At 33.4% G+C, this 19,621-nt stretch overlaps 1 protein-coding gene across 5 annotated transcripts in view; it reads right to left on the reverse strand.

Annotated features, from left to right (window-relative positions):
- Positions 1 to 19,621, reverse strand: part of FNBP1L (formin binding protein 1 like) — a 94,195-nt gene that overhangs the window by 7,904 nt on the left and 66,670 nt on the right. For 2 of the 5 annotated variants that reach the window (XM_030825031.1, XM_030825032.1), the window contains exons 6-12: positions 17,238 to 17,342; positions 16,175 to 16,303; positions 13,991 to 14,137; positions 12,157 to 12,360; positions 10,582 to 10,740; positions 5,999 to 6,013; positions 2,864 to 2,973 (exon numbers count right to left, since the gene is read on the reverse strand). In XM_030825031.1, the coding sequence (XP_030680891.1) occupies positions 2,864 to 2,973; positions 5,999 to 6,013; positions 10,582 to 10,740; positions 12,157 to 12,360; positions 13,991 to 14,137; positions 16,175 to 16,303; positions 17,238 to 17,342 (869 nt within the window). The remainder of the gene's footprint in view (positions 1 to 2,863; positions 2,974 to 5,998; positions 6,014 to 10,581; positions 10,741 to 12,156; positions 12,361 to 13,990; positions 14,138 to 16,174; positions 16,304 to 17,237; positions 17,343 to 19,621) is intronic. The other 3 variants (XM_030825035.1, XM_030825034.1, XM_030825033.1) reach the window with 2 other exon arrangements.

Below are 19,621 nucleotides of genomic sequence, written 5' to 3' on the forward strand. Positions count from 1 at the left end.
CGTACGCAGCTTAATCTTAAGTAGGGTCATATCTTTTTAAGTTTGTCTAACATGACCTGATTAAAGATAATTTGCATAAAGGTGGTAACATATAGAGTTAGTAATTTATGAAGACAATCAGAATACCAAAAGAGAAGAGTTCATTTCTTACTTCCTGCTTTCTAAACAAGGAATTTTATTTATATGTACATATACACACACACACAAAATCAAGGGCTGGAAGAATATTCTTCAGCTCATCATGTCCCAAATCAAACTCATTATATTCCAACTCAGCCACACGATTCCACAGTGTTCCTTAGCTCATACATCATCATTGTCCTCCCACTCACCTCTGCTAGAAATAGGAATGGCAGCTTTAACTTGCCCCCACCCAAAGTCAGTCATTTGCCAATTCCTCTCAACCTACCTCCTATTCTCTAATCATATTACAATCGGTTATGCCTCAATTAGCTGTCCTTGACTCTAACATCTGACACTATTGACTAACACTCCTTAATACTCTTTTCCTTCATGACTTCCTATAGGTTACATTTTCTTTTTCCTCCTCCTCACCTCTGCTTTCTCAGAATCTCCCTCACTGCCTTCTTTCTCCTTCTTTGTTCAACCTTTAAATGTGTATTACATAAAATGACAAAGGTTTCTTCTCGTCTCTTCCTACAGTCTTGTTGGAGGATGATCTCTTAATTGTTTTAATATCACCCATATTCAGATGATTTTCAAATGCGTATCTCCAGACCTCTTTCTCTCCTGAATTCCAGATTCATATTTTTAAACCCAACTGGACACTTCTAATAGGGATTTTTCACATTTCAAAAATCAACATAAACAAAATCTTCATCTTTGCCCTAAACTTTTTTCTTATTGTTGCAATTAAATCTATAGCTACAAACCTTCTTTTTTTATTTTTTTAAGCTTCCTCCATGTTTTCTCTTCTCCAGCATCCAATCAGGTGAAAGTACAACCTACTTTGGCTTTGAAATGATTCTTTTATCTATTCCTCCTTTCTATTCCCATGGCCATGCCTTAATTTAGGCCCTCAGCATCTCTCACCTGGATTGTTAAGTCTTCTACCTCCAATCTCTTTCCTATACTATTTACTCTTCATACAGTTTTCAATTATCTTTTATCACACAGAGCTAATAGTGTTACCCCTTCTCTCAATAACTGGGGACTGTGATACCTACAGAACTCCACAGAAAAGCATTCAGAATTTTTCACAAGTCCCACACTTCTTCATCCTCAACTTCTATTATTATGCTCCACAAAATTTTTAACCAAGTGTCTCTGGATTAGCACTAATTCCAGTCCATAGCAAGAACATTCACATTTCTGTGCCTTTATTCTTGTTTTGGACATGGAGATATCTGAGAAAAATTTGAGTCACCAGAGGTACATTCAAGTTCTAAGCTGAGGTCAAACCAGTGACACTCTGGCCTTCTTGCTTGTATTCTCATATTCTGGACATGTATCCTTTTTGCAATGTACTCATTTAGTGCAATGTTTCTCATATTTTTATGCTTTTTGTTGATATTGGTGTTTAAAATAGCCCCTAAGCATGGCAATGAAGTGCTGTCTAGTGTTTTGAAGCACAAGAAGGCTGTAATATTTATTACCTTACAGAGAAAATACATATCTTAGATAAGCTTTGTTCAAGCATGAGTTACAGTGCTATTAGAAAAAAATCAAAGTTAATAAATCAACATCATATATGAAATAAGGTGTTTTCACACAGAAAACAAATAAAAAAAAGGTTATGTGCCAATCAGCTGACGGAAACATTGTGACCAGTGGCTACCTAGAACCTAACCCTGTATCTCCCTAAGAGCAATGTTTCAGTATTCCATAACTCAGTGTTCACAGTGACTTTACAGAACACAGCTACTGTGAATGAGAATCAAAGGTATTGCAATATTTCATTATGATTACATGCCACATCACACCTGATACACTAATTCTTAACATGAAAACTTCAATCTCTCATGCTACAATTTAAGCCCCAATTTTATCCTCAGTGAAGATACAGCAAGTCACCAATTCATTGTAATAACACTTTAATGATCTTAAATAATTCTTCTATGTCTATTTTAAAAAAATTCAACTAGAGGGAACTTCTTGTAAAAATGAAATAAAAAAGTAAACCTATGTGTGAACAAATATGAAGCCATCAGTAATCAAGCACTGTTTGCCAAATGTTTTGCTACAAACAAAATAGCCTCAGGTTGCTAATAAAATCAATTTATATATAAAAGCAAAATGAAAATGTATCAAAGTATAAGAGGTAGTTAGTGCTGCCGGGCGCGGTGGCTCACGCTTGTAATACCAGCACTTTGGGAGGCCAAGGCGGGCGGATCACGAGGTCAGGAGATCGAGACCACGGTGAAACCCCGTATCTACTAAAAATACAAAAAAAAAATTAGCCGGGCGTGGTGGCAAGTGCCTGTAGTCCCAGCTACTCAGAGAGGCTGAGGCAGGAGAATGGCGTGAACCTGGGAGGCGGAGCTTGCAGTGAGCCGAGATTGCGCCACTGCACTCCAGCCTGGGCGACAGAGCAAGACTCCGTCTCAAAAAAAAAAAAAGAGGTAGTTAGTGCTGATGAAACTACTCGATAATAAAACATCGAGAAATTTTTTGCAAATTAATGAAGGCATATTAGCATCCAATAAAAATCTGCAACCAAGGAAATTCTCTAACCTATGACAGGGTAACCATAAAAATTTCCAGGGTAGGAGTATAATTATCTCTCAAAAGATATTTCAATTAGGATATATGATTTTTAAACCTTCTGTATATCACATTAAAGGGCATCACTCAAAGTAGATCCTAAAATAATAATGATAGAGAAACCTTAAAGGAATAATACTTTTGGTCTGATTCTTTCTGTAGTTCTCTGTTAAGTTCATCAATGCGCTGCTGTAGTTTTTTACGTCTCTGTTCTGGTGGCAGATGACTGAAATCTTCTAGTGCTGGGCCCTGAAAAGAGAATCTAAATCATTATAATAGACATTTTTGGGAAATGTTATTTTTAAAATATACCTGCTATAAAATAAGAATACATACCAATCTTAAGTTTAATTTCAAATTTGCCTCAAGCAACCCCTTAAAAAAAATCTACACAGATGTGTGTGTTTATGCGTATATGTTAATGAAAACAATGTACTGAAGAAAGAGCTCAAATTTCAGTCATGTTATAAAACCATGAAACAGAGTAAGTAAAATCATACCAGACACAGATAACTGGTAGGTACTATCACATTACTTTCAAATCTTGGCAGAGTTATAATGAATACATGTAAACCTTCTTACAGCAACAACAACAAAATGGAAACACGTAACATTTCTTGTCTATACAGGGTATTGTTTTATATATAACATATCACAACATTTCCAAATAAAACCCATTGCCATGACATTCAGAATGTTACAAATGTTCAAACTGAAAATATGAATATAATTAAGAAACTTACCTCACAAAGACAATCTAATGAAATATACTTTAACACTACATACAGTCTTTGAACGATTGATTAAACCATTCAAAACATACCTGGTCATTAAAAACCAAAGATAGAACTATCCACTGAGCAGAAATTATATTCCAACAAGGAGTATATTTTCAATCAACCTTTTGTAAACCAAACAACATACCTCAGTTGTTACTGAAAAAAGGATAAAATCCTTCTTTAGGAAAGATTCTTGATGTCTGAAAATTTTTGAAGTTTTGATATTCAAAAAACTATGCAATTTAAGAAAAAGTACTAGTATTTAAATGTAAACATCTGATCCAAATGACATCTTTTCCCTTAAATGTTATTTTAATCACTGTTACTTATGTTATTAGAGATTACAACAGAACCAATATTAGCAGCTATTGAATCTATTTAATATAAACCTATATTACTTAAATCTTTATATATACTCCAGAAATTGATGATACCTGCCACTATTCATTTTCTTTTCAAAATGGTTATTCTAAGAATATTAATATGAGGCCAGGCACAGTGGCTCACGCCTGTAATCCCAACACTTTGGGAGGCTGAGGCAGGTGGATCACCTAAGGTCAGGAGTTTGAGGCCAGCCTGGAGCCTGGCCGACATGATGAAACCCCGTCTCTACTAAAAATACAATAAATTAGCCAGGCGTGGTGGCAGGCGCCTGTAATCCCATCTACTTGGGAGGCTGAGGCAGGAGAATCGCTTGAACCCGGGAGGCAGAGGTTGCAGTGAGCCAAGATCGCGCCACTGCACTCCACGCTAGGTGACAAGAGCGAGACTCCGTCTTTTAAAAAAAAAAAAAGTAGAAGAAAAAAGAATATAAATATTCAATTTGTTAAAGTGATGCTAAAAGGAGCTCTCAAAACAAATAGGTTCTTGCTCTTTGGGCCACTTACGCCTGTAACATATGCTAAATAGCTTTATTTCACCATGTGTAAGAATGAGTCACTTTCAGAAAAGAGAAAACTCACTCCTAGGATGAGCTATAATTAAATGTAACATTTAATTAATAACAGAATCCCTAGTCTCTTTCCGCGGTGGCCTGTACATTACGGATATTCAACAAGCTTGCTAGAAAAAAGCAGGGCATCCTAATTTTTTTTTTTTCATTTACCAATCACCAGAAACAAGGGTATCAATCAACCCAATCTGACTTAAATAAATCAATGGTGAAATTTCCTTTGTCGAGTTCCTTTAGACTTACTGGTTAATTTGCAACATAAATTTGGCATATTTAATCTACTTTGGAGTTGAAGGTTTTTTGTAGAGACAGGGTCTCATTCTGTTGCCCACAATGGAATGCAGTTGAGTGATCATAGCTCTCATGGCTCACCATAGCCTCGAACTCCTGGGCTCAACCAATCCTCCCGCCTTAGCCTCCCAAATAGCTGGGATTACAGACAAGGAGTACAAGTTTTGAAAACTAGTATATATATGCCAAAAATAAACTTCTTAATTTATATTTTAAAAAACATTTCTAAAAATCTTGAAAAATTATTGAATAAAATGAAGAAATGCATTTCAACATACTGTGGAGTTTTTTGTTGTTGTCGTTAAAATTATGATAAATCACGTACATTTCACAATAATCTACAAGTAAATCTGCCAGAATTCCACTTATCCTTTATCAATCCCTGTTCTCAAATTTATGAACAGTAAATACTGAGGCACTTACATTTCTAATATCCCATTTGACATTAGAACTCTATTCTTACATAGAATATGAGAATTAAACTTAACTTTATTTCCTATGGATGTTCAAAAGACCTCTGGGGCATTTAACAACCTTTCTTATTACAAAGGAATTTAGAAAAGGCTGATTCCAACAATGTAAAAAAGAGTAGTCTATTTTCCAATAGCTTCCTATACAATAATTTTGGGGTTAGTTCCTAATGTAGATCCATTAATTTGTTTGAAATAAACATACCAAGGAACATCCCAAACACACACACACCTTCCCCACCCTGCCCCACTCCCACACAAACACACACAGGATATTTAGATCATTTGTGCTTCTGTTCTCCTTCAATAGCACAGAAGAACCAAGGACTAACTCCATAATGATACTAGTATGAAATTTTTCTTTCTTTTTTTGGAAAAATCTAATGACTCTGGGGATAAAACTACAAATCAAATTTATACAATTTTTTAAAGGCTATTAAGTAAAATAATATTTGCTAAATTTTCCTTCTGCATAACAAACTGTGGCTCTACCATGTAATCTTTAAAAAATGTTTAACCACAATTTTACGCTCCTCTGTAACATGACAAGGACTCCATTCAATGACATTTAAGAACTTAATGGGTTGATGACAATTAACCACATTTTCTAATCTTATGACATCAAGATTACTGGCATATGCTGGACTATGAAACTATAAAAAGAAAAAACACACAAGGTGAAAACGTGGGATGTAATTTACCACTTGTTTTGAATTAAACAAAACAATGTTTTGAGATTACTTAATGTTGGCACAGTATATAGATCAGCACATAAGGCTTACCATCTTCACCGACCACTGAATAGTTCAATGGAAAACAGAAAGAAATGGTGAATTATTCACAGGAAACCATAATACAGAAGATGCAATAGCCTATTCTTTTTTACAATACTAAAATAAATCACGTACATTTCACAATCCAAACAATTATGCCAGAAAAACCATTTTAAGCACATTTTGGGAAAGTAAATTACTTGCAAAAAAAAAAAAAAAAAAAAGCATACATTGATGATAATGGGCAGATATTTTCTATGTTTAACTAAAACTTAAAAATAAACATTCTACCTGTAATCATGCATTTTCTTTTAAAGTGAATTTTATGTAAGTGGATTTCACTTCTATAGCTCTTTATTCTCAAATTAGTAACATCTGAAAAGTTGAATATGAGCTCTAAGATTAAGCATTTAAAAAGAAATCTTACGTGAAATATTAAAAAATAGAATGTCCTTTCCAGTGTGTTAAAGAAAGCACTATTATCTACATTTTTATACTTCAAAGTATTGTTTGAATTTAAATATACCATGGTTAGATGAGGGTAACATTTTTACTTTCATTTTAAAATCTTTTTAAATGTACATTAAAAACACTTTATTTTCAAAATAGTGAGTTATCCAGATTCAAGTTTCTCATACACATTTCCTAATATATACAAATATATAGGTTGAATTTTGCTTTAAAAATATAGCTTCTATTTTTCAGGTTTTATTTTAAAATCCATATGCTTGAACAACACTAAAAACATAACTTCAATTTTTAGAAAATTGATTAAAATGTATTCTTTCTGAAAATATGAAATGACAGATTCTGAAGAGACCATAGTGCTCTTACACAATAACAATATTTTATATACGTATATATATGTGTGTGTGTATAGATACAGATATGAATATGGATATGGATATATCTCCCACATTCTGTGGGTCAGTAGGATTCTGCAACTGGCATGGCATCTATCTAGCATCCCAACTACACACCCACACACATACACACACACGGTGACCCAGAATATGCAACAGAGCTTTATAAAGTTAATCTTCATATTCATCTCAATTGGTGAGCAGCCTCTAAAATTTTTACTTTTCCCTGTTTTCTAAATCATAACGTTTTAAGAGAAGGTGTTGGGGAGATGTCAGATAAAAAATTCACATTAAAAATATGAATGAATTTTAATAAATAATCTGACAAAAATATCTACCCCTTATCTCTGATGAGTTGGTCACTGCTATGCATTATCTTTCCAAATTAAGCTTAACATTCTTTAGACTGTCAGTATTTCTGAGAAACAAAAACCACAATTTATTTTGCTATTAAAAAACTCCTGGTAAGGAAATAAAAAGGTTTAAAGAAAGATATTCACAGTCTTTCAAAAATGTTATTAAATGAAATTATATATAGGACAAGCAACAAAATATTTAAAGTATATGAATTTGACTTATCTTTTGATAATTTTCACCAGTGAAATTTCTAAGTGATGCAAATTATCTTTCCAATTTCTATGTTAATATTTTAGGGAAAACGTTAAGATAATTATAGCTGAAATATCAAATGTTTCAGCTATTTGTTAATCTAGTCTTACTAAATTATCAATTGGAAATTTGATAATTAGATTTGGGGATATACAAAACTCAAGTTCTTTGTAAAAATATTAGACATATGTTCTGTGTAAGGTTTTAAAGTAATACATGTTCCATACAAAAATATCTTATTCTCATATACAATTATATACTCATAAACTAGAAAATTTCATATACTCAACTACATTTAATAAACACAAGAGAGCTAAAAAGGAAATCATTTAGGCAATTAAAATTATTAGGTGTATTTCATTTTAAATAAGACAAAATTTCATGAGAACTACTCTGGAGAGATAAAAGCTTAGAAAAGTGTCTCTGAAAGTCTATAAAGTCAAAAATATTCAGAGAGAAAACCTGGACTCATTGCTAAATAAATAAGTTAAAAAACAGTATCCAATAAAACTCAAATAAAGTAGCAATAGAGTAAAAATTATTAGCTTGTTTTTAAGTAGTTAAGTTCGAGTATATCCTCAAATATCCATTAACAGTTAGAACTTAATGTCACAGAAGGAAATTATAGAACTTCCTCCCTCAGAAAAGATCTGCTGATACCACTGTCAAACTCAAAAACATTCATATCCTTAATTTATACCGGGATCTGTACACACCAGTTTTTCTTTAAAAAAGGAAAAGAAAAAAATCATAATTTTTAAGAAGTTATTTAGGAAAAGCAATGTGCAGCAAATATCGCACAAAACAAGTTTCTGAACTGAATGGTACAACTCATCAGTTTTAAGAAACCTCTAGACTTATTTTGTAATCTTAATAGACTGAAAACTCCATGTAAAAACATATAAGCAGGCTTACTAAAGCTTACCTTCTTCTTTTTGAATTTTTCTATATTGAGAAAATTCTTATGTGGAAAAAAAAATCCCTATAGGTTAATTTTTGAGATAAATATCTAGTAAATACCAAATGGTAATCATCGAAAGAAAAAAATTTCTCAACCTCAAAGTTGTAATCCACTTTCTTCCCTGCTCTGTCCTCTAAACTCCTAGTTGGTTTGTCATATTTTCTATCTTGCACACTGCTTTCTTCTCTGGAGTGGTAGCTAATAATAAATCTGGGAGGGGATTTCAGCCCTCTAAAACTAGGCCCCTACAAAAATAACTTATGTTATCTTATGTAAATAACATGAATATCTATAATTTGTGAGAAACAAATAATAGGCAAATAGTTTTAAGTTTTACAGTTGTAAAATTCTACCTACAAACTTATTCAAAAAAAATAATAATAAGATGACACATATTTAAGCTTCTCTCTCCAGGGTTCATAGCTCTAGTTGCCTGAGCTTTTTTTTTTCCTTAGAATTACACTTACCTCGCATCTCTATGACTAAATGTGGAAAATATGACTATGACTATATAGTGTAAAATATGACTGTTTTAACTGGGCCTGGTAGACTCATTATGTAGGATACACAAACGATTAAAAAAACGTGACTACTACATAGTAATTTCTCATGATTTATGTAGCAACGTAATATTTAGTGTAGTCTAAATTGCCAGAGGAGTGGTGGTTCATGCCTGTAATCCCAGAACTTTGGGAGGCTGAAGTGGGAAGATTGCTTGAGCTCAGGAGTTTGAGATCAGCCTGGGCAACAGAGCAAGACCACATCTCTTTAAAAAAATTTTAAATTAAAAATAAGTAATAAATAAACTGCCATAGGAAAGCAACATGGGAATGAGTTCTAGCCTTGTAACTCAGGCAATAGAAATCCCAAATATGATTTCTCAAAGTCTTTCAAACAAGTGTTCAGAGCTTGCAGAAGTGATTATAGGCATGCCTGTAGTTATAATACAGACTCATCCATGGGGACTTTTCAAAATGTCATCAATTACCTACCATCCACATACAGAATTAGGTAAGATAGATGCAAAGAAGTTCATGTCACTGGAGGAAAAAAGAAGTCCAAAAAAAGACATAATACACTGGGCCATTTCTGCTGCATTAGTAACATCAGTTAAGTTCGTCATAATGTTTTAAGGCAACATAGATTAACATCAGTTAAGTTTGTCATAATGTTTTAAGGCAACATAGATGTAATCTTGTCCCTAAACTAATATATCTTGTTCTACAGGAGGCCAAAAATGCGATTTGAAGACAGAAAGGAAGAAAAATAGAAGGGAAGGAGGGGAAAGAAGAGAGAAGGGTCTAAGAAGGAAGAACGAAACAACCTAACTTTAGATTATTATTGTTAGGCTTCTGATTTCTCATCTATGGGTTAACAAACCTACGTTTTTCAAATGTCCCAACAAATGCTCAAACAAATCTTATAAATGAGTCTAAATTACAAGCTATGAATATTAAAAGCACACCCTTAAAATCAAACATAAACAAGAAAAATTAGCCTCACTAACACAATAGAGTAACACTAATGTATTTATTAGTAGTATAACAGTTGTTGCTAAACAACAGTTTAGTAAACATTACTCAGTGATATCTAGTATTTTTGTAGGCTTTACAATTTACAATCTACTTTCTAATACATTATCTCAATTTGATCTACAACAATCTTGATATTTAAAATGCCTCTCTTTAATTTTTTTAACTATTGGAAACTGTGTTTTATACATCTGAAAATAAGCAGGGCAATTAAAATTGAGCTTGACATTTTATTGTCAACAAAATAATATTTTATAAAATTGGCAGGTGAAGTCAGCATTGGTGACAAATTATTACAAGAGTAACTCCAGTGACAAATTACTGAAAGTCTTAAAAATGTAAATACATTACAAGACAATGGTGAACATGATTTCACATAAACAAAAAAATAGCTAAAATATGATTGTACCCAGCACCCTCTTTATAATACCATTCTTTTATGGTTGAGCATTTCAAATGTTATAAAGAGGAGTTGTTTTTTAACTTGAGGGCAGCTATTCTTAATTCTGTGGTGTTTTTAAACTGTGTATTTATAGGAGAGAGCCTTATAATGAGGGTGGAGAGTATTAAAAGCCACACTACACACACAATAGGCCATCATGCATTTTAACCCATTATTAAACTTACCCCTCTTTTGAGGCTTCTGAAAGAAGGAATTCTGGGCTTCCCTGTTTTTATTTCATTCATACAATAATGCACGGGCTCAATGGAGAATGTGAGAAACTGGGACCCATTAGGAGTACTGGATGTGAATAAACTAGTAGGGGTTAAGGGTGGGGACTGTGGCTAATATGGAAATAAAGAAAGGAATCAATAAGCCAAATGTGCATAGTTTTTTCCTAAATGAAAATTCTATTTTTGGCAACATACTTTTCACAAAATATATCTCAAAGTTTTCTGTAAAAATATTATGAGAAAGTAAACATAGTTTTGCCCAAAACTATTATTAAAAAAAATCAAATTTACTTTTTAAAATGTATCATTTCACTTGATTACTTTTTACATCGGACAAATTAAAAACACAGAGTTCACAAATTATATTGTCAAAGAAAGCAATATGGCCTAGATTTTAAATTTCTCTTCTAAGTTCTAGAATATTAGCATTACCATGGTACTTGTCAAGAAATAAAGCTGGCAGCTACACCTAAAGTTGTCTAAATAGGTAATGTCACACATAAAATATTAAAACTCTAACTGATTATTATCAAAAATAGGCAAAAAAATTGTCATTACATTCATGGCTTTCCTCTCAGGCTGTTTCTATTTCATCCTTATTTCACCTTTTTCTTTTAATTCCAGTATTCCTTGTACATCTAAGCTCTTCTAGCTACCTCAATCTGACTAAAACAGGTCTCACCTCTCAACTTCTTGACTGGACAATATGACTAAAAGCATAAATAAAGCATGAGTTAATTATAATTGTGCTTTTAAAGATATAGGTATATTATAATGAGTTAAATTTTAATTTTATCTACACTCATATGCCATGATCAAAAAATGAATTAAAATAATCAAGTATACTTTAATAAATATAGCACATCAGATTAAAAGTATTTCTCTATTCTCCTTACTAATAAGACATGAGTACAACCACTTAATTGATAAGAAAGACAAAGCGCCCATCTATTTCATTTGCTCACATGCTGACCTATATCTATCTAAAATAAAGAGCACATCAGAAGGTCGGTTTTAACAAGAAGTTAAGAGTGAGATTCTCTTACCAAACTAGAAATTGTTTTAAACTTCAATTAACCAAAACTGAACCCTTCCCATTAAAAACTCATATGGATGATAAAAATAATTTTAGTAGTAGGATCTATAAAACCTAACTTGACATGTATTATGGCTGTGGTCAATCATTCATTCCATTTGAGAATTCCAATTTTAGTGGTATTTTAGTTAGATCATGTTTCCTTAAAAATTCTGATGGAAACTACATACAAATGAAACTTCAAAAGCATATAACTTAACTAGATATTAACAACTTTGTTAATATTCTTACCCATTATTAAGCGGTAGTCAAATGTTAAATCCATAAGTAACTGTTACTATTAAGGTATTCCTAATATAAGTGAAAGGTTAACTGAATCATTCAAATTGAAAATATTTATTCTTCATTAATGGTAAATCATTTTCCATTCAATACCCACATTGTTTTAGTTGGTACACTTAATCAGCATATAGGAATTTTATGACTTTTACCTTTGGCTTCTTTCCAAAGAGCCACAATTTGCCCTTGGCCTTTCCTACTGTGGTTTTGGCATCCATCTTCCCACTCTCCTGTTTGGATGCACTGATAGTCCCATCAGAAATGGTTCTATATATATGTTGACTGTAATCTTCAAATGGAAAGTCTCCTGGAGGTTCAAAACCAGATTTGAAGGAGTCTACCACCATTTGAGAGTCCTGTACAAAAGAAACTAAGTTTTAAAACTGTTTCACTTGCTCATAATTCTACATTAGCTTTCATAACTTTTTCAGTACAAGAAAACAACAAAGTTTAAATAATTCCACAGTAATCATTAAGGTAAATAATTTATTCCCATGAATGTGTAACAAACTCAAAATATTTTAATCCCAAAAGAAAAATATACTTGCAAATTACCACTTAATTTATAATACTCATAAAATGTTTTTACTTGGTAGCTTTAACCACCTGAAATTCATCTGAAGACTACTTAGCTGAAAAAGACCTAACTGACAAAAAGAATACAGAAAGAGGTCATTAACAAGTAGAAATTTTGAGAAGTTTCAAAAGAAAAGCGCTTTTTGCTTTAAAAGATAGATGTCAACAAAGAAGCTAATCTTTGGAGTGAGGAAAGAACATCTAATCGTAAAAGAGAGTAAAAGATGAGTAGGAAAGGCTTTCTAACTCATCCAACATGGGAAAAGATAAATAAATTAAATACATACTGTGGAATGTTAACAGAGCAACAGGGAAAAGATCTCATAAACACTACTGAGTGCAAAAAACATCTGAAAGTAAAGTTTAATACCATGTACTTAAAATTTTTAAACTCACATAAATATTGTTTTTAGACATACATACCTCTACCTGAATGCTTTACTGACACCTTAAACTCATTATTTTCAGAGTATCTCTACAAACTCCTCCTCACCCCTAACAACAACCTCTTCTCTTTTGTTGCCTATTTCTGTTAACAGTACATTTTGCCCTTCATTTAGTCAAAAGTCATCCTTAAGTCATAGCTTACTTTTGTCAGTAATGCTACCCTCGGCAATAATTTGCTAAAGGGTAGTTAGACAGAAGAGGGCTCTAATGATGTTGTATAAACTTGTATCCAGCCATGCTGAAAGCCAAAAATCCTCTTTTCTAAATTTAAGTAAGAATTCTATTAGCTGTTACAGAAAGGATCCTCACTAATATAATATCTACTTGATAGGTTCATGAAAATTAAAATATGTGGCACATATCTGACACCCTACAAACACCAGTTCTCTTCTCTTGCCACTGCCTTTCCTCAGTTTCTGCCAACCATGCTTTTGATCACTCAATCAACATTTACTGAGATAAAAGACCACTAGTCCTTAATCAAGATACAATGTGATTACCTATATTTCCTCAAGGGGAAGAGGACTATGCTGTTTCATCTGCACATAATGCCCTCCTTCCTTCTCCTCATGGGTCATCACTCCATATGCTACCCACATTTCTTGATCCAGCTCAAGTGCTAAAGGCAACTCTGACCACATACTTCTCTAAATTTTCACTAAACTAATAGTATAACGCAATTTGTAACACACAGTTCCTAGGTTAGACTCTTTGATGAGAACTGAAAACTTAGTGGGAGAAGAAGGGAGTTAGAAATCTTTTTTTTTTTTTTTTAAGAAAGAATTAGAACTTTTGCATGTAGAACCTCAGAACTCAAAGGAATCTATTGCAAGACATTCTTCTACAGAATATAATTTAGAACCACACATCAGATTACTTTATCCCTTTCTCAACTCATTTCACTAACTTAACTGCACACCTAAACCAAACAGATGCATTCAAAGATAATTATGTAGCACTTACTCTTCTTTCATCAACTGATTTTGCTGCAAGAATCATTCCTTCCAAACATTTTGAAATGATAGGGATAACTTTGCGTTCTGAGTCAGCAAATCCTCTGTAACACTCACTGAGTTTAACAGTCCTTCGTTCGTCCATTTCTTGTAGTTGCTAATAATCAAGAATTTTTTTAAAAAGAGAAAACTGAATTTTTCAATCATTCTAAAGGAGATCAATTAGTGATCCCCCACCAAAAAATAAAGATTTCTACCCTCATAGTTACACTGTTGTTAATACCTTTTAACAAGTGCTATTGACTTATAATACTTAAAACCTGAGGCGTGCTAAACAACAAAAGAAAGAAAAAAAAAAAGTAAGGCACTTAGTACTGTTTTCCTAAAAACAGATGACACTGGGATTCTAGCTTTCTAAAAGGACCCCTTACTGGCTATCAGCTCCCTGCCCCATACCACTCCCACCTTTTACTCTTCAATCAGAGTAGTTCTTGTTTAATGCTTCCAGGAAACATTTCATTTGATGACAAAATTCTGGTGCTTTTTTTTTTTTTTAAAGCAATTGGTCCATAACATATACAAGTCTGAGACTTTTTTTTTTTTGAGGCGGAGTCTCACTCTGTCGCCAGGCTGGATGGAGTGCAGTTGCGCAATCTCGGCTCACTGCAACCTCCACCTCCCAGGTTCAAGCAATTCTCCTGCCTCAGCCTCTCAAGTAGCTGGGACTACAGGCACATGCCACCATGCCCAGCTAATTTTTGTATTTTTAGTAGCGATGGGGTTTCACCATGTTGGCCAGGATGGTCTCAATCTCTTGACCTCGTGATCCACCTGCCTTGGCCTCCCAAAGTGCTGGGATTACAGGCGTGAGCCACTGCCCCCGGCCAAGTCTGAGACTTCTAACCTCAAGTTAATTCAGGATACTTTGGTAAGACCTGGCTGGACCAACAGTCCATACTAGTTGTTTATCAACAGGTACCCAGACCTACTGCAGTGTGCAGCTCAGAGCTGGGGATACATGAGGAAAAACAGGAAGTCACAAGCTTAAAGTGGCACATATGGAATCCTCACAACTGAAAATTCACTGGCACATGCCACTAGGAAATATGTTGGAACACATAAAGTCCAACAACTTAAAGGCATTTTTTTTGACATACCCTATTTGCCAGCACTGACCTTTCTGTTTCGTTGAAAGCAGTTACACTGCTTTGTCCCCAGACTCCCATAGCCTGGGACTTTGAGACCTGCATTTTCACAGAAGAATTGCTCCATAGAAAGGTCCAAATCCAAGTATCAGGCCCAAAACACAAAAGGTAGTTTATCTCCACAAGTTATAGCTTCCCCAGAATATGAAGACTTAACTACTAAGCCTAGAAAAGCATCACAGTGAAGACTGGCAGGCTTGGCCCTCTGGATTCAATGACCAGAATTCTGGTCCCCACTCCAGTTCACTATCTCTCACTGTGCTTCCTTTGTATTTCCAACTTGTCATAAAGAAGAAAAAGTGTACCCGGGCTGACACTCTTCCCACATAAGCTCTGCTCATTGAGATAATACCTCACCAACACTGCTTTACTAAATCCCTTTTCTGTAATTTCTCTTCTTTCTAGAACAGGCAATAAAATAATTTAACCCTCATGAAAATTCTGAGGTCTTTTTTTACCTGAGGCTGTTTGGCAACTGTTATCATCAAGTGATGACAGACAGGATTTATAAGCAAGCTCAAAGTCTGAATTACATTTATCATCTAACAGAGCCAGCATGATAAGCAGGCAAAAACCATGCTAGCAAATACATTTTGTAGATTTATTTCTGCCATCTGGACTGATGCCAATGACTCTGGTTTGGTATAAAAATGCTACATCTCAATTCTAGGTGAGCAGATTACAATATACAAATTCAATTAATTCTCCTTTGTCATGTCAAAATACTTAATGATAAAGTATTTAAATGTATCTTACAAATGTCATTGTTTTAGTAAACTGTTTATAACACTAATAGTAGATATGTAGGAAAATGTGTGACTTAAAAGTTAGAAAACACTTGCTTTCAAATCTATAATCACAAAGGAATCTCTCATCCCTAATCTTGATGTCTAGTGAATCTAGAAAGATTCTGATGTCTAAGATTTACAAGTTTTATATTTAAACACCAGTTAATCTAAAACTAGATTAACTTCATATCTAAGATTTACCTTGTAAATCTGAGGAATCACTACATAAAAATGTTTATGTTGTTCTCCATTAAAGTTTTGTAATTGTGCAGCATATTCATTTTTATTTTCATCAGCCATATGCGTACGCAGATTCAACTGCTGTTTGGCCTAGGGGCAAATTGGTCGAAATCATTACCAAGAACAACAACAAAATCACAGCAATTCACTTTTTTGAAAATTATACTAAAACTAGATTTTATCAATGGAGAAGCCAACACCTGACATCAAAAGAATAATGACGTGGCATGACTTTTGTGAACTATTAATATCATTTTAAATATAAGGAGACACTTGCAGATCTTACTGTCAGAGTGGTCTCCTTATTACAATATTCTTCCCTCCCTCATTACAATAGTATTCCCTGATAGCAATAAGACATCCTAACATAGACTCTCCTTACCAAATCCAGATAAAAAAACAAATGAAAACATTATAGCTTGAAACAGTGTGCTTTTAATCAGAAGAGAACAACAAGTAGCTTTAGGAATATTTTCAGATTGTTAAAAAAGTTAACAGTAAAACATTTCTTTATGATCCACCTATATCCAACTAAAATATGGAACTTAAATCACAGTGAAACTAAATAATAATATGATTGTTGAATAATGCAACATTCAACAGTGTTTCCACCAATGTGTAGAACCACAGATACTTTAAGGAATGCTTATTTAGAACACAGTTCTGTTCCTCTTGATCTCTTGTACAAAGTCAAATTACAACAGTTATTCTCTAACTAATTAGTTATTACCCCATCAACACATCTTAGCTTTCTAACCTATTTTGGAATAGGATAAAAACTCAATCCCAGTAGCAAGTACATCTTTCCTTTAAATTTGAATGCAGCTAAGATATTGTAATAAATTAACACATATTACTTTCTCAGACCAATACGTATAATTTAAACTTGGCAAATATTTGTATATTTTAGACTTAGATACAGTGTATCTCGAGTAAATCCTAATACTGTACTCATGCAAATGTCGTGACTACTTTCCTTACGCAAATAATAATATTTTGTCATTAAAGTTGGAGTATTTCTTACCTTTTCAACATCTGCCTTCGTTGCATTAGTATCATTATCCAATCTTTCATAACTCTGTTGTGCCTTTTCTGCCTCCCTACATTCTCTTTCAAACTTCTTTTTACTCTGTTAAAAAAAATTAAAATATCACACTGAGAAAATAAAATTAGGCTAACTTCATTTAAGAAATAACTTTAGACAGCATTAGGAGAAATAACTAACATAGATGACGGGTTGATGGGTGCAGCAAACCACCATGGCACATGTATACCTATGTAACAAACCTGCACGTTCTGCATATGTATCCCAGAACTTAAAGTATAATAATTTTAAAAAGAGAGAAAAAAGAAATAACTTTAAAATGTGCCACTGTGTATTGTGTGGAAATGAACTGCGCACTAAGTAAAATTTGTCCTTTCTAAATTAGAAAATAAATTTTACTATTACAACCAATCCACATTCCTTAAATATCAGACATTCATTACAGACTATGAAGAAAAAAAACATAGGCATGACTGAGTTAATATTTATCATATATCTCACTCAGAAAATGTGTGTTTTATAATTTTTTTATAAAAAATATAAGTCCTCATCTTCAGGAGGACTTTTTTGGTTTGGCGTTTTTTGTTCAGTTGGTTTGTTTTGGCATTTATTTTTATACTTTTTTGGTGAGATCCAACGTAGCTTGGGATATGCAGAGTCCCCCCAAAGTGGTTTTATATTGTTTCTTCCAGGTGTCCTACGAAGACCATCAGCCCAGACCCCAAATCTTTTTAAATTTTATTTCATTCAAACTATTATGACTTTGTAAAAACTATTCACAACTGAGCCATGTAAAATATATGTCATATTATATTTCCTTTCCTACATAATTTTCTGAAATTCTGGAGTTAATACATGTCTTCATTTTTTCAATTTGCTTAGTTTCCAATGCATAATTCAACCCGTTTTTTCCAGTTCTTTAAAACTGTCTGCAGTTAATTCTAACACATTAGGAATTCTATTGATTTTATTTTCTTGATAAATCTTTCCCAAAGGCTTCTAAACTTGCTGGAATTTGAACTCATTACCAACTAGGCCTAATGCATAGTTGTTACCTTAGCATTTCCCTCCCCCATCAACCTGTGTGGATTCATTTTACCTCTATCTTTGTTTGGATGTCCTATTTCCTAGTTTTATGCTTTCTCCTTTCTTGATTCACTTTTCTCATTTTGCTAGAACACATTCGGCAGCAGCCTCCTAAAAGGTCTGCAGGAGATAACTTAATCTCCATGGCTAATAATGCCTTTACCATCATTTTTAATCGACAAAATTTGGCTGGATATAGAACTCTAAGTTGGAAATCATTTTCCTTCAAAAACTTAAAAGTATTGCTCCACTATTCTTCTGGCTTCCTGTGTGACTATCCTGTCTATTCCATTCTGATCCCTGACCCATTGTACAAACCATGTTTATTTGTTTGGGGGTTTTTTCTCCCTGGAGGGTGGTAGAATCTTCTCTCCAAAGTGTTCTGAAATTTCAAGAGATGTGGACCCACTGTGCTGAGCACCTGGGATATCCTTTCCATCTGGAAATTCATGTCTTTCAGTTCTGGGAAAACTTTCTTGAGTTATTTTTGTCCTTTTCTATGTTTTGTTCCTTTTCTATGTTTTCTCTTTTCTAGTAGGTTTACTATTTTGGAAATGAACCTACTGGATGAGTCTCCTAATTTTCCATATTTTCAATGTCTGTCATTTTGCTCTACTGGGGTATTTTATTGAACTTTATCTTTCATTTTTTTTTCTAGTGGGCTTTTTTTTCTACTATCATAAAGTTATTTTTTGTTCTTTATATGTTTCTTTTAAAATAATACCTTATTTCATGGATGTAAAATTTTCTCTATTCCCTTTGAGAATATTAGCTAACAGCTGTAGGTATTTTCCTTGTTTGTTTTTGCATTTTAATTTTCATTTCCTTTCATAGTCACATTGCCTTCTTTCCTGCATATTAGTTCTGGTCCCTCATGTGCACATTAGATGTCTTCTTTAAATATCCTGGGATCCTTGGATATCTGCTCTTATTTAAAAAGTCGATGAAAGCTCCACAGATGGGGCTTTACGGATTACGATATTTTCCTCCAGGGTGACATGGCCAGGTAGTTTGTTTCCTTGGAAAAACCTGGCATCAGTTTCTATAAGCTTTTTCTCCCTAACTGATTAGATTATCCCAAAAGACTTCCAATTTCTTCCCTGGAAAATATACACCTTGCAACCTGTGCTGAGAATTCCTCAGAAGAAGCAAACAGGGGATCTCAATATTTTGTATTTACCTAACCTCCTTTATCGAACTAGCTACAATGTTAAATTCTTACCCTGGAAATCCAAGCCCTTAGCAAGTACCAGGTCCAGGAAACCATTATACCTCAA

The sequence above is a fragment of the Nomascus leucogenys genome, chromosome 12 (genome assembly GCF_006542625.1).
Source record: "Nomascus leucogenys isolate Asia chromosome 12, Asia_NLE_v1, whole genome shotgun sequence".
Lineage (NCBI taxonomy): Eukaryota > Metazoa > Chordata > Mammalia > Primates > Hylobatidae > Nomascus > Nomascus leucogenys.